The following is a 13,932-nucleotide window of genomic DNA, read 5'->3' as shown; positions in this document are numbered from 1 at the left end:
ATGTGGTTGAAAATGCTCTTCATCACCTAATGCATTGATCATCCTTTTGTGACAGCAACATGAGTTTTTTTTCTCTTGATACAGTATTTTGTTGTTTGGAGTTGTAATGTGAGTATAGCAATATATATAAATTTAATTTTTTTTTACAGGTTTTTGTGGTGTAATAAATGAAGATGGGTGCCCAGTTTTTCTTTTTAAGAAGAAGACGACTTTGATTTTAAGTATGGGAGAATTTATTGTGCAACTTGGTACTTTTGTAGACTTGCTTTGGTTTTACACCCAGAAGGTCTGAAGAATGGTGTGAAGGAAGTCTCTGATTCCACGCACAAACATTTTGTAAGCCATGTGAGTTTCCTGATCATAATTTATTATTTTTATGTCTTTTTTTAGCCTGAGTTCATAATTTATTGTTTGTGGATAGGTTTTTGTGGAGGTAAAAAAATGAAAATGGGTGCTCTGTTTTACTCTCTAAAAAATCTAAACAAAAAAAAAAAAAAAAAAAAAAAAATTTAAATCTTCTAAAAAAATCTAGTAACTGCAGAGTTCTTAGCATTTCATTGTAGCATCTATATATTGGGGTTTAGTTTGATTTATTATATCTTATTTATGGTTTACAAAAAGCTCGAGAGGTGACATTGGTAAGAGTAAAACATTTGTATGATTCAATCTGAAGTTTTCTGACAACAAAATTTCTTATGTTACTTGGATGACAACCCTTTCATGTTTGAGCTCTATAATATATAGAGAGAAAGTGAGTGGGGAGAGTGAAAGAGAAGAGATGGATGAAGGGTAATATGAGAATTTTAATTTATTAAGTACATGACATCAACAAAATCCGTCATTGACTCGCGTTGACTATTATAGAAGGGATGTTCATGTAGGTTAGTTTCATTTTTAGGGGAGGTTCGAGTAATAACCCAAACCATAGGGGAGGTCTGTACTTTATTTTTTTGTTTTTTGTTTTTAGAAGTAAGTATATTTCAACTTGTTAGCACGTAAGCCTTGATTTGTTTTTTGGTAGGCACATTCATCCATCAACCTTTTCCGCAAACATCTTTTCTATAGAGGTGTGAGCAAAGGTAAGCCATCTATGTCTCACTTTTTCTCGTAAATTCTAAGATGTCTAATAAGTCATACTTTTAAAATTCGTTTCCACTTAAATATAAACCGTTATCAAATTTTTTTAATGTAATTTATATCCAAAAATCGACCTGTAATCCAAATTTGTTTATTTGACTATACTTGTCTAAAATTTTATTAGCAATTGGCTTATATTCAAATTGTTTGAATGAAAATAAATTATAATAATTTATCAATTTTAATATAATTTTATTTTTTTTGTAAAACATAAATTTTTTTTTTTTTGATAAGTTTTTGTAAAACATAAATAATTATAACAAAATCTAGAAAAAGATTTTTGGAATTGAATTTAATCAAAATAATTATAATATAAATTCATAATAAAATATTTATTAATTAACTAAAAGTTAAAAAAAGAAAAAAAAAAAAAAAGGATTACATATCGACCAGGAAGAATGGATGTACTTCTCTTAGGATGCTATAGCTGTATCTGACACTCGAATACTTTTCGGATACGTAAACACAGCTCGGATACATATCAAACTTACAAAGAACAACAAATGGGAAATTCTCGTTATTCAAACAATAATTTAGAGTGTCGTCCATCACCGGAGAAGTCATACCATCCAAGCAATACTGTAGAAAAAGAGGAGACTAGCGTTATAGGTAAAAGCGAGTATTCTCCATATATGTCTGGTGGCGCACCCCCTAGCACCACAACTAGAAGTATCCTAAAAATTGAATATTTTATTTTTTTGCTAGACACGATTGCGGCATGGATACGACAAGGATATGTTCTTGACACTTTTAGAATATAACGAGTGAGTTTGTTATTATGATATATATATATATATATATATATATATATATATATATTTTTTTTTTTTTTCTTTTTGGAAGAATGGGATTTAATGTAATTTGAAATATATTATGGGTTAACTAGAAAAATTATAAAAAATTTAAGATAAAAAAAAAAAAAAAAACATAGTTCTAAGCTCCAAATTAATGATTTTTATTCATCATTATTTGTTGTATCTACTTATTCGAAACCCCAATTATGACATTCCTTCTCTCCCACTTCACACCTCGGGACGCACCGTTCTTATAAAAAGAAAAGTGCTTTCACATATTCTTAACCCACCGTGTCGGGGTTCGAATCCCTCCTCACCCACAACCGGACCAAAAAGGAAGGACATTTCTCTTTCCCTCTGGGGATGGGGAATCATGATATGAAAAAGAAACAAAGAATATCACTGCCATGTAAATAAAGAGCTTGAGATTAAGCATTACACAATCTCCAAATCATTTTATGTTTGGTATATGTGCTTCCTAGCATATCGATTTTAGAATAGAAATTATAATTGCAAACTTTTTGCTTCTTTTTGATAAGGGTATAAATAGAAGATTTAGAGGTTTGGAATTTAAATGACCAAAAAAAAATTGCCAAGTGTATAAATGGAAGATTAGTAGTTTAGAATTTAAATGAAAAAGGATTTCAAAAGTAGGACCCATTGGTCCTATTGAAAGTTTTTAAAAATTTATTTATTTTTTATAGAGAAGAAAAGTAGGACTTGTAGTGATAAAATAAAAAAGTTAAATAAAAAAAATTAAAACTTATTTTTCTTTCTTCCACTTAATTATTATTATTTTTAATAACTGAAACTTATTGGAGGCTTTTGTAACTATAGAAAGTTAGAGTAATGAAGTGCAAATATTTTCATAAATATGAACATGGTCCTCTTGTGGTGAAATAATATTATGTGCTAATTTATGTTTGACCAAAAATATATGCTTACCCAAAAAGATAATACTGTAATAATAAATAATTCAGTGGGAGAAATCGAAATATAAAAGGCTTCAAATATAGCGGGAAGAACCCTGATTCCGTTACTCTGATTGCAGGAAGTGATTGCAGCAACTGTGAGTCAAAGTTTATGTGTGTGTGAGAGAGAGAGAGTTCTTCAGAGGAAGATGAACAAGAAAGAGAGGTCGAAGGAGCGAAGAGAGAAGAGACGTGAAGAGATTTCTCTTCTTCGCACCATTCCTTACTCAGATCATCAGAAGTAACTTTCTTTTTCCTTTTTCATATGTGCAATTATCTAAATTGTATGGGTAAATGGGGGGGGAAAAAAAAAAAAAAAAAAAAACCCTAAAATTGATTTCAATTTATTTTTGCTGGTTCTTGCTACATTTTCTGCCCAATCTGACTGTTCATCTCAATAGTAATTCAATTCCACGGTTATTCGGTATGATCTATGTGATGACTATCTTTAAATTTAGAAAATTTTAGTGTTCATTGAAAATGCTTCTTATTTTATCTGATAAGAAGCATATACGCCCCTAGATTAGGTTTTCACTGTTGAATTTGATTTTTTCTTTTTGAATTTGTAATGCTTATTATTAGATAATCTTTTTACATGATTAGGCAAATGGATAGTTCTATTAATATGATCATTGATCAAATACTAATTGAGAAAAAACCGTAGGACCAGAACCTAGGCTTTGATTTGTCAAGCGGTGATTTGGCCGAGAGGTCTTATGCATATTATTTTGCTTTTAACTAAGTAACTATCATTTCAAATTTCCGTTGATTCTTTTTGAAATTTTTAGTTAGTTTATGGTAAATTTTGATATTTAATTTCTTGTTAATTTTCAATTTTCATCAATCATACTGACAATCAAGCAACAAGAGGAAGTAAAGTATTGTAGAGACACACAATTTTTTACATGGAAAACTCAATTGAGGAAAACCAAGGACTAAATCCAGTCAGGTATAATCCAATATATGAGAAAGAGAAATAGTTTCCGTACCTTAGAACCCCTAGTTATATAGACAAACGATGCAAAAATTTCCTCCCAAGGAATGCAGGCCATTCGTCCGCTCATCTATAGACTTGACTCTTCACGACTTTGCCTCCAGCGACTGCTCGCCCTTTCAGCTTTAACAGTTGAATTGGATCGGTTTCTTGAACTCCTCCTTGATGAAAAGTCAATTACGTATGATGGAAACCAAAGAAACCTAGATTGAGTGATTTAAGAATTCTCCTCTCACAAGAATTTTCTCTCTTTAGATGTTTAGAGGCATTCATCTCATCCCTTGACTATAATCTTATATTTATAACCAATATAGTGTCCCATATGTTTTAGTAATTAGAATCGTGGTTGTTTTGAGAAAGTTGACAAAACTATATGTCTGTCATGTTCGATCGATCGAGCCTTCGAGGCTTACTAGATCTGAAAGAAAATTTCAGTTAAAAACTCGATCAATCAACCATTCTATCAATACTGTTTTCCAGTTCAAAATCCAGTTTTGAAGAATTCTTAAAATTCCCTTTTTGCTAAAACGCTAATAAACAATTTTATGAGCCTAACCAAGATTAAACTCGGTCAAATGAGGTCTTTCTAAGGTCAATTTACCCGTGCCCTAGTTATGTAAGGGAGGATGCCAATTCATGCCGTGTTCTTTGCAATTTTGTCTCTGTCATGTCTTCAACTGTTGTCCTTGAAGGACCCAAAACTCTGTCACATTACAACACAAGGTTTGAATAGGAATTTTCCAACACTTGACTCATATACGTAACATTCTCCTCCTTTGGAAATTCCGAAACAGAACTTCAAAACTTAAACTTAACCGAAAAACACAATTATCTTGACATGTACATATAAAGAAATATAACTATTCAAAATCTGCTCAATCACTTTAATCTTGATCACTTCGGATTATACTTTGTAAAAATCTACAAAACTACAGAACACATATGCCCAAGCATAAATCTGTCCGAGGAAATTAAAAACCATGATATATAAAGCATCAAGCATAAACAATAAATCTTTTGTAGTTCATTACGTCTCAAACATGTCTCATCTTTCCCTGTTACTCAAGTCTCCCTCTTAATATAAGAAGGAATATTTTCTACTACCAAAACTCTTCTTTTTTGTTACAGAATTGACAAAAGATAAAGAGTGTTTAAATAGGAAAAATAAACAAAAGATGGAATTCACTATATAAACATAAAATATATTTTTTGGTTTTCTAATTTTTAGCAGTTTCTGTTTGACACTTTGGCAACATACACATGACACAAAAGAATATGAATCAAATTATCAAATTTGATCAACAAAGAAAGTTTGAATGAGTTCAATTCACTTTTCAACCGTTAGAAAGATTTTGAACTTTTTTTTTTTTCTTTCTTTTGTGTAAACATAAAATATATTTTTTGGTTTTCTAATTTTTAGCAGTTTCTGTTTGACACTTTGGCAACATACACATGACACACAAAAGAATATGTATCAAATTATCAAATTTGATCAACAAAGAAAGTTTGAATGAGTTCAATTCACTTTTCAACCGTTACAAAGATTTTGAACTTTTTTTTTTTTCTTTCTTTTTTGTGTGAAAGTGAACTAAATCATCAAGGATTAAGTGCACAAAACGCTCCTCTAGTATTGATATAGTGCATATAACCCCCTGATGTTCCCTAAACCCCCCTCAAGCTTATAAGTGTTCAAATAAGGACCTCCTAACAGATTAACCTCATACAAAGACTTAAATACCCTTATAACAATTTATCTTACATTATTTTTAAAAAATATCCAAATGGGAGATGACAAATTTGGACATTGTTCCATGTGACGTAGTTTGGGAGAGAAGATACACAATACGCTATAATTGTTCTATTTGGCAAATATACTTGTTCCCTAAACCATCATCTTCTTCATGCCATCATATGACTAAAGCATGCAAACATGCCATCATCTTCAGTTCTAGCTTTTGCTTTGGTTGAATTCAAACTTTTAGCTGAATTGTCTCAAGAGAAATAATTCAACCATCATATGACTAAAACAATGGGCATTCAACAATTATATATCTGTAAATATCATTGGATTTTGGTTTACAATGGGCATTTTTGTTCCCTCTCTCTAGTTTTCTCTTCATCATCTTGCTTTCATATAGATCAACGGTTGTGAAAAATGCCCTAAATGAGTACTGTTGGATCCTTAATAGAGACCTACATATTGGGTGGCGAACCTTCTACCTAATTTTTTCTGGAGCCATTGTTAAGTGACTGGTACTATCCTTCAAACATCCAACATTTGCTTGCTTGAAATTGGAAAGGAATGTCCTTTTGGCTTTATCTAGTGGCACCCTTTCTACCGAAAGTGAATATGAATCCATGTCATCACAGTTCAATGTAAACCAGGTTATGTTATTTTGTCAATGATATGATTTTGCCTGCATTATCTTTATTTAAGCAATAAGAAGATAACTTATTTGACGGTTTTGTGATACATTCTCTGCCCGTTTTAAGCTTTGCCACCTCTATCATTCAGTTTGGATTAGATTCCCCCCTCCCCCCTCTTTTTTGGTGTTTTCTCTACCATTTCCCTTCCTTTCAGTGATTTCCATGATTCAATTAGTGTTTGGTCTTGAGAAATATCGAGCCCTTGGGAAGCTTTAGCTCAGTACTCCACATGTCTGGGTAAAGGAGAAGATATGATGGTTCTTGGAGCTGAAGTTTAAGATATGCCCACATTGAAGATGATGGTACGTTTGCTTATGAGAGCGAGGGAACAAGCTTGAGATAGGATGAAAATTGATAGAGAGAGAGAGAGAGAGTAACATAGAAAGCGAGGAGAGAAGGGTTGACTGCTATATATATATATAGATATATATTTTATGAGAGAGGTTAAATTTGGAAATTAATATAATAATTGCAAGAGTGGCATTTTAGGCATGTTAAAAGGGCAAAAGCAGAATAAATAAATACTTTATATCACATTTCACTGAAAAATGGTTTGAAGGGGGTGTTTGTTACCTTTTTTTGCAATGGTAGAATCTGACATGCACAAATAAAAAGTAGGGGGTCATCGTGCACAAACTCTATACTACATGGTGTTTTGTGCACTCAACCCAATTATCAATTACAATGGCTTGTGTCTCAACGATGTTCATGTAGTCTGGTAATCATAGTCAGCAAGAATTCCAATCATGAGTGTAAACCAAATCATAATGTGGAAGAATTTCAAATAAAATATTCAACATGCCCCTTCGAATTTCCCTCAAAAATCATTTCCAAACCATGATGGCTATCAAACTAATGGGCAACCAGCTCTTTCCAAATTCAAAGCAAACCATGTCAGCAGCACACAAACACATTAAGCTGCCTCTCTCTGTGTCTCTGTTTAAACCCTTCCCATCTCTCTCTACAAATATACACTAAAACACGCAAAACACGAGTAACAGGCACATCCCCAAATTAAAATTAGATAAAACCTTAATGAAAGCACCAAGGCCCTCAAGCATCACTTACTACCACTTTTGCACAAAGGTGATTTTCAACCACTTCCTCTTGATAAGTTTGTATTTGAACAAGAGAGAGCAATTGTAATTGCTATCATCTCATATTGATTAATGTTCCTTTGATTCTTAATTTTACAGTGTCCTTTCGATAACACTTTCAGAATCATTGTCGGTGCTCTTGCAATAGTTTTGGCATTATCATTAGAATTGAAAAGTGGTTGGCATATCTGTTGGTAGCTGTTTGATTTCTTTTTCGTTCAACCTCAACCAAGTACTCATTGCAGGATTGACGCCAAATGATTTCTGTGGATGTCAGGCATTTGACAGTATTGTAGTGATGGAGGCCGTGAGATTTTTAGGTATTGATGTATTGGAGTTTTAGTGGCTGGTAGTTGAGAGAGAGAGAGAGGAACCCAATACAACAAGCTCTGATAGAGAAAGTCGTGAGATAAGTTTTAAATGAAGGTAAAAGGCTATTATAGACATCATAAAATAATTTATGGGGTTTAATTTATAGATCTTTTTCTTATTTTAAGATGTGCTCCACATCCGGGAACTCACTCAGAAAAGCATGTTTTCACAGCTTTCATGGATCTGGCTTAGAAAGGCATGGGCTTCTTTCAAAGTCGGTTTAGAAAAAAAATCACCTCACATTCACTTTTTCCTGGGGAAAGACTTCTTGAGCTTTGAAGCAAGTTTTGGGACTCTGAAAAGCCCCCAAACACCACCTTAATTGACCTCAATCGACTTTCCTTCTCAGACTGTCCATTTAGAATCACTTTGCATGTTATGGTATATGGGGTGGTTTATGCCATCCAAGGAATCAATTTACATTTTTTCTCATATTCCTCATTGCCTTTCTTATAAAAATGTTTGTCTCGAACTCCATTTAGTCAAAATTTTGATCCTTCATATGATATAATAACAGATAAAATTATTGATCACTTTTAGTGACTTCTACTCTGAATCATTGTTATAGAAACATAACCTATCATACAATTTTGAGTTTCTAGGTGGTGGTCCTCAGATACTACTGCTGTCGTGACTGGTGCGAACAGAGGAATTGGATTTGAGATTGCTCACCAACTTGCCTTGCAGGGGTTGACAGTCATTTTGACATCAAGAGACAATGCTGTTGGTGAAGAAGCAACAAAGGTCTTACAGGAAGGAGGTTTGAATGTGGTATTCCATCAACTGGATGTTGTGGACCTTTCATCAGTCAAATTGTTTGCTGATTGGGTACAACAAAACTATGGTGGTATAGATATTCTGGTGAGACGTCAAAATCTGCATTTCTACCATTTATTGTTTTGTCACCATGTAAGTTGATTTGATTTCGGATGTAATATATAATAAGCTTATGTTACTGATTTCTTCAGTCTTTTTCTATATTTCATTTTCTGATTTCTTTTTCCTTATGCTTTATTAAATACATAGAAACTTAGATTTGTCAACAGTTAATATGCTAGAATAGATTTGGGTACTGTATTGTTGAAAAACCTTTGCTGTATGAAAAATGCTCTAGAATTTGTTTTAATAAATTAATGCATGGTGATAATCCTTTGTTGAGTAGTAAGGTTATATAGTGCTATCTAACATACATGGCTACATAAGATAATATTCGCCATTGCATAATTGATCTTTTACAAACTGGTACAGGTAAATAATGCAGGTATCAATTTCAATCAAGGGTCAGAGAATTCTGTTGAATTTGCTGAACAGGTTATTGTCACCAACTATTTTGGGACCAAAAATATGATTAAAGCTATGATTCCATTAGTGAGGCCTTCTGCTTCAGGTGCTCGTATTGTTAATGTGAGTTCAAGATTGGGAAGACTTAATGGAAGGCGAAATGTAAGTAAAAAAGGTTTTATGGTGCCTTGTTCTATCCTTGGTTCTTTTTTCTGTTTCCCAATATTTGATATAATAGAGAGAGGAGGTGGAGGGATCTTTTTGGGTTGGGTAGCATTTCTAATCCGCCAAGGCAGGCACGTAAAACTGTTTCTCTGTATGTTCCGACTGTATCGTATGCCCGAAGAGGGTTATGTCAATTGCTCTCGTATGTCCAAAGAGGGTTATGTCAATTGCTCTCCTCTGCGCGTGGCTCTGAGGGGGCAGTCAGTTGCCCCAATATTATTTTATCAATTGGCAAAACCGCTTGTTATGTGCATGTTCAAGACGAGGCATCATGTATTATTAAATAAGAATATAAAATGCAAACAATGTACATCGTTGCCACATAGTTAATTGATGCTGGTTTGGAACTTGGCTCATGGAAAGTGTAACTTCTCTCTCTCTCTCTCTCTCAAGGAGTCGGTGCACCCCAGAGGGATTGGATGTAGATTTAACCAAATCCCTCTCCACCAAGATATCATATTGGACTATACTGTTGTGGTGAGAAATGATGGAAGCTGTATGAGAATAGTTTAGGAGTCTTTATTACTAGTTTTTGCTTCCATCATACTTTGATTTACAAACATGATCAATGTTTTTGACTCTGACAGAGAATTGGCGATATCACTTTGAGACAACAACTGGAAGACGTGGACACACTCTCAGAGGAGCTAATTGATAGGACTGTGAACAAGTTTGTGGAACAAGTTAAGGATGGCAGTTGGACAGCCGGTGGGTGGCCTCAAACATATACCGACTACTCAATGTCAAAACTTGCAGTTAATGCTTACACCAGGTTAATGGCCAAGATGCTTTCAGATCGACCAGAAGGTCAGAAGGTACACATCAATTGCTACTGCCCAGGCTGGGTGAAGACTGCAATGACTGGCTGGGAAGGGCATACTTCACCTGAGGAAGGGGCTGATACAGGAGTCTGGCTTGCCCTGCTATCGGACCAGTCAGTGAGTGGAAAGTTTTTTGCTGAAAGACGCGAGATAAACTTTTAAAGCAGTTGGATTGAAGATCGACACCAGGTTTAAGTTCTACAGTCATATTCCCTTTGGATGAAAATAAAAAAAGGATTGCTGAGAAGAAATCTGTGTTATGACTTTTTTGAGGGCTTACCTTGTTCTAATGTTTAAAGGAGCGCATTTGTCACAATTGGGATAATAGCAAAGTAACCAATTGCCTGTTTATTTCCCGTCTTTAGGGATTAAAATCCTCTCCTAATCTTGTTTTTATTGAATTCAAACCCTTCTATTGTGAGAGATTGGCGGCTAAGGGCTTCTCTTCATCATACTGGTGCTATGAATGAATGTTTTGATAATTCATGCCTGGGGAAGAGAGTTGTACTAGATGGTAGATTAGAGTAGTTAGGTAGGTAATTTTTGCCAACTGAAAATAAGTTATGGCTTAGTGTTTATTCAAGTATATCTTCTTAATTGACTTAAAGTGCGTTTGTAACCACTTGATTCTCGAATATACATAAGTGTGAATTTCTTTATTGTTAAAGCAATTGATCATGTTATGAGGCTAGCAGTGAAGTCAATCCCTAAGTTATTGTAACTTTGATCTAAACTATTCTTAATTTAGTTTATTTTCCGTTTTATTGTAATTTAGAAATAGAAAACACCAAATCATCCTTCTCGTGAATCAAATAAGGGTGAGTAATCTTTTATTATTGATAAGGAATATTTGACTGGATAGGAAGTTTAAGCAAAATAGAAACTCAAAGAGTATGGATAAAGTCAAAGAGGTAAAGATAACTACTACCATGCTCCCATGACTCTTCCAATTATGAATTTGTTTCATGACAAAACACTACCACCATTAAAACTATTATAAAAATAGTCATTGGTCAACCTAGAAAGCTACGACATAAATTTCATATTTAACCTTTTCTCGAACATTTAATGGTCAAATACTAACTTAACCTTGGAGTGCACCCGATTGGCACCACGCCGTCGTCACTTCTTTCTTTTCTTGCAGAAAACACCCCGTACAAATTTGTGCATAACAGTTGGCACCTATGTGAAACTTATACTTACATAATCTGGTCTGAATGTTGGGGTCAACATCTGGAACTCATCAGACGTCCGGGACAATTAAGGAGTGGTGACATGGAATTAAAGAAAGCACTGGACGGGTCGTACCAGACTCCTATATGCAAACATGTCTGATGAGACTGTCGATGCAACTCAAACACTTCACCGAAGAATTTGACACTCACGAATCCGATCACCTTTGACGAATTGAGGTACCTATCTTTTATTGCTCTCGTATACACTTAATGTTGGCCGCGTCCCGATGCGAATTGGAGCCCAATTGGTTCCAACTATTATTGCAATTCATTCCCAGGTACTAATCTTTCTTCCAATTCTATAAATATATAGTATTTGATTTGTGATGTCAAAACCCTAGGTAAAAGTATGAATATATATATATATATATATATCTAAACACACACACACCAATATCTGGGAAAAGGGATTGTTCAGTGTCGTACATGATTTTTGTTTAAAAATTTACAAACATTCAGTTTTGCAATTCTGACAATACTGATTTTGATGCCAAAATTGAACAAAGGTTTTTGTACCTTTAATTGCCTTCAACATTGAGAAATAAATTGTGATGGAGGGTGCATTTAAAATCTTTCTTGTCACATTTTATACGTGCATGGTTTGTCCAAATTAACAAATCATATGATTATCCAAACATGCATTTGATCTTTCCCAAACCCGGATTAAAAGCTTACCAAAACTTCTCAGTCTTGAAAATCTCACGGATCTCTCAGTAAGTGGCTGCAAAGCCTTGGATAGACTATCCGGAATTTAGTCACTGACTAAAATCTTGATTTGTTAGTAACTGAAGATTTCAATGAATTCCTTCCATGAGAATTCATTAGAAAGAAATGCTGGTCTTCATATCCTTAATTTATCAGAACACAGAAAGTGGTGTTAAGCATGTCCCTTCCAACACTAGCAATCTTCGACATCCCTTTTTAAAACAATGCTCTCAGCTAAAAATCCTATTTGGCACTGAATCACTTGATAAAGACATCGAGATACGGTCAAAATCACAGACAAATTCTTTGAACATCTAAGCTCCCTTCAAATCCTTGACCTTTTGGAAACCAACATAAAAGCATTACCAACCATTGTCAATCTTTATAACCTTGTCAATTTAATCTTTTTGGATGTAGTGCTTCGACAACAATAGAGTGCTTTGACAACAATAGAGTACAAATCCTTTGAGCAATTGTCTTGCCTCCAGAAACTTGACCTTTCTGGAACAAAGATTCAATATACCATCCCTTTCAAATGGTTGCAACCTTCGTCACCTCTTACTCTCGGGAAAAAAAATAAAAATAAAAAAGCACTAATGGGAAGGTAATTCCACAGATTGGATAGCTTTCAAAACTTGAGGAGTTAAACTATATTATATCAACTATTTGAAAGAATCTGGAGCTAATTTCATGGAAACCCAGCTTAAACAGTTACCATCCTTGGGAAATCTCAAAAACCTTCGTCAACATTCTCTAAGAGGTTGCCCACACTTAAAGATGATGCCACATTTGAAAGAACTTACAAAGCTTGAAGTTATGGATTTTTTGGAACATCAGTTAAGTCTCCACCATCATTTAACAATTTTAATGTGTAACCTCCGGTTTCTCATGCTTACGAATTGCTTTTGTTTAAAAGATTTTCTGCATCTGGAGATTCATGATCTGTTGGAAGCCACTGAAAAAGAACTTCTCCATGGGATCTCCAAATTAACTCGCCTTGAGCACCCTGATTTGCCAAACATGAAAATTATTTAATAACTGAGAGTGAAAATGTAAAGGCCCCACTAGAAGAGCCAAATTGGTATCAGTGGAGCATCTCTATTTTGCCAGTTGAAACGCTCTCAAATTATGAAAAATATCTCATACCCGTAAGAGAATCCTTCTTTGTGGGAAACAAGGGTGTCGAGAAATTTGATTTATGCCTTCATCCAGTTGACACCCAAAATAAAAATGGGGACTGATACTTTTATAGAAAAGAACTTATCTTCAGAGACCCCTGTAGCGTGAATGACAAAGTTTCTTTTACTTATCAGAGATAATAACATGGGATGAAGAAATTAGGTGAACAGAGAATCAGAAACTTCTTTACTTAGTATGTGTCATATCTATCTATTAGGATACTACGAGAAGAAGACTGGAAAATTTTTTTAACCTTTGTCACGGTGTCTCATGCTAGATCCTTGAGGCAAATTTCCTTGAGATGTTGAACAATTCTCACCTTTAGCATTTCACATCAGATTTCAGTTCATAAGAAGTCATCTATCACACAATGACCAAGTACTCGAGTTATTTTTAAAATGTTGTATCTATGACATTGAAGGTCATTGTAAAACTGAAATTACTGATTTCAAGTTGCAGCAATTGGTGTTGTGCCATTAATATGCAATTTTTAGTTATGCATTGTCCATAAGACTTACAATGAATGCCTATAGATATATATATATATATATATATATATATTTTTTTGTTAATTGGTGTCTGGATTTATCGATGATGTAGTACCGACCTTTCAGGAATGGCAATGAGTGAACATAAATGGATAAAAATAATTCTAATGTTTCTCGCGCATTTCTTGGTAGTAAAATACTGGGGG

At 34.0% G+C, this 13,932-nt stretch overlaps 1 protein-coding gene across 2 annotated transcripts; it reads left to right on the top strand.

Moving 5' to 3' along the window:
- The first annotated feature begins 2,862 nt into the window (after nt 1-2,862).
- LOC132284522 (uncharacterized) lies at nt 2,863-10,797 on the top strand. 2 transcript variants are annotated; one of them, XM_059786630.1, is made up of 4 exons: nt 2,863-3,143; nt 8,395-8,701; nt 9,041-9,235; nt 9,886-10,797. In XM_059786630.1, the coding sequence occupies exons 1-4, from the start codon at nt 3,052-3,054 to the stop codon at nt 10,279-10,281; spliced, it is 990 nt and encodes a 329-aa protein (XP_059642613.1). In that variant the 5' UTR covers nt 2,863-3,051; the 3' UTR covers nt 10,282-10,797. The 2 variants fall into 2 exon arrangements, with proteins under 2 accessions (XP_059642613.1, XP_059642614.1); XM_059786631.1 differs by having other exon boundaries at nt 2,866-3,143; nt 8,395-8,653.
- Nucleotides 10,798-13,932: the final 3,135 nt, after the last annotated feature.

This window comes from Cornus florida, unplaced genomic scaffold, assembly GCF_030987335.1.
Source record: "Cornus florida cultivar Cherokee Brave unplaced genomic scaffold, ASM3098733v1 CherokeeBrave_3.0.0_Hap2_Chr11, whole genome shotgun sequence".
Lineage (NCBI taxonomy): Eukaryota > Viridiplantae > Streptophyta > Magnoliopsida > Cornales > Cornaceae > Cornus > Cornus florida.
This window is presented reverse-complemented; position numbering and strand designations above follow the sequence as displayed.

Excerpts from the sequence above, each read along its gene's own strand:
- LOC132284522 (XM_059786630.1), top strand. The coding sequence starts at position 3,052 with ATGAACAAGAAAGAGAGGTCGAAGGAGCGAAGAGAGAAGAGACGTGAA. Across the intron at positions 8,702-9,040 it reads ATTTATTGTTTTGTCACCAT|GTAAATAATGCAGGTATCAA; the intron begins GTAAGTTGATTT and ends AAACTGGTACAG. Across the intron at positions 9,236-9,885 it reads GACTTAATGGAAGGCGAAAT|AGAATTGGCGATATCACTTT; the intron begins GTAAGTAAAAAA and ends TGACTCTGACAG.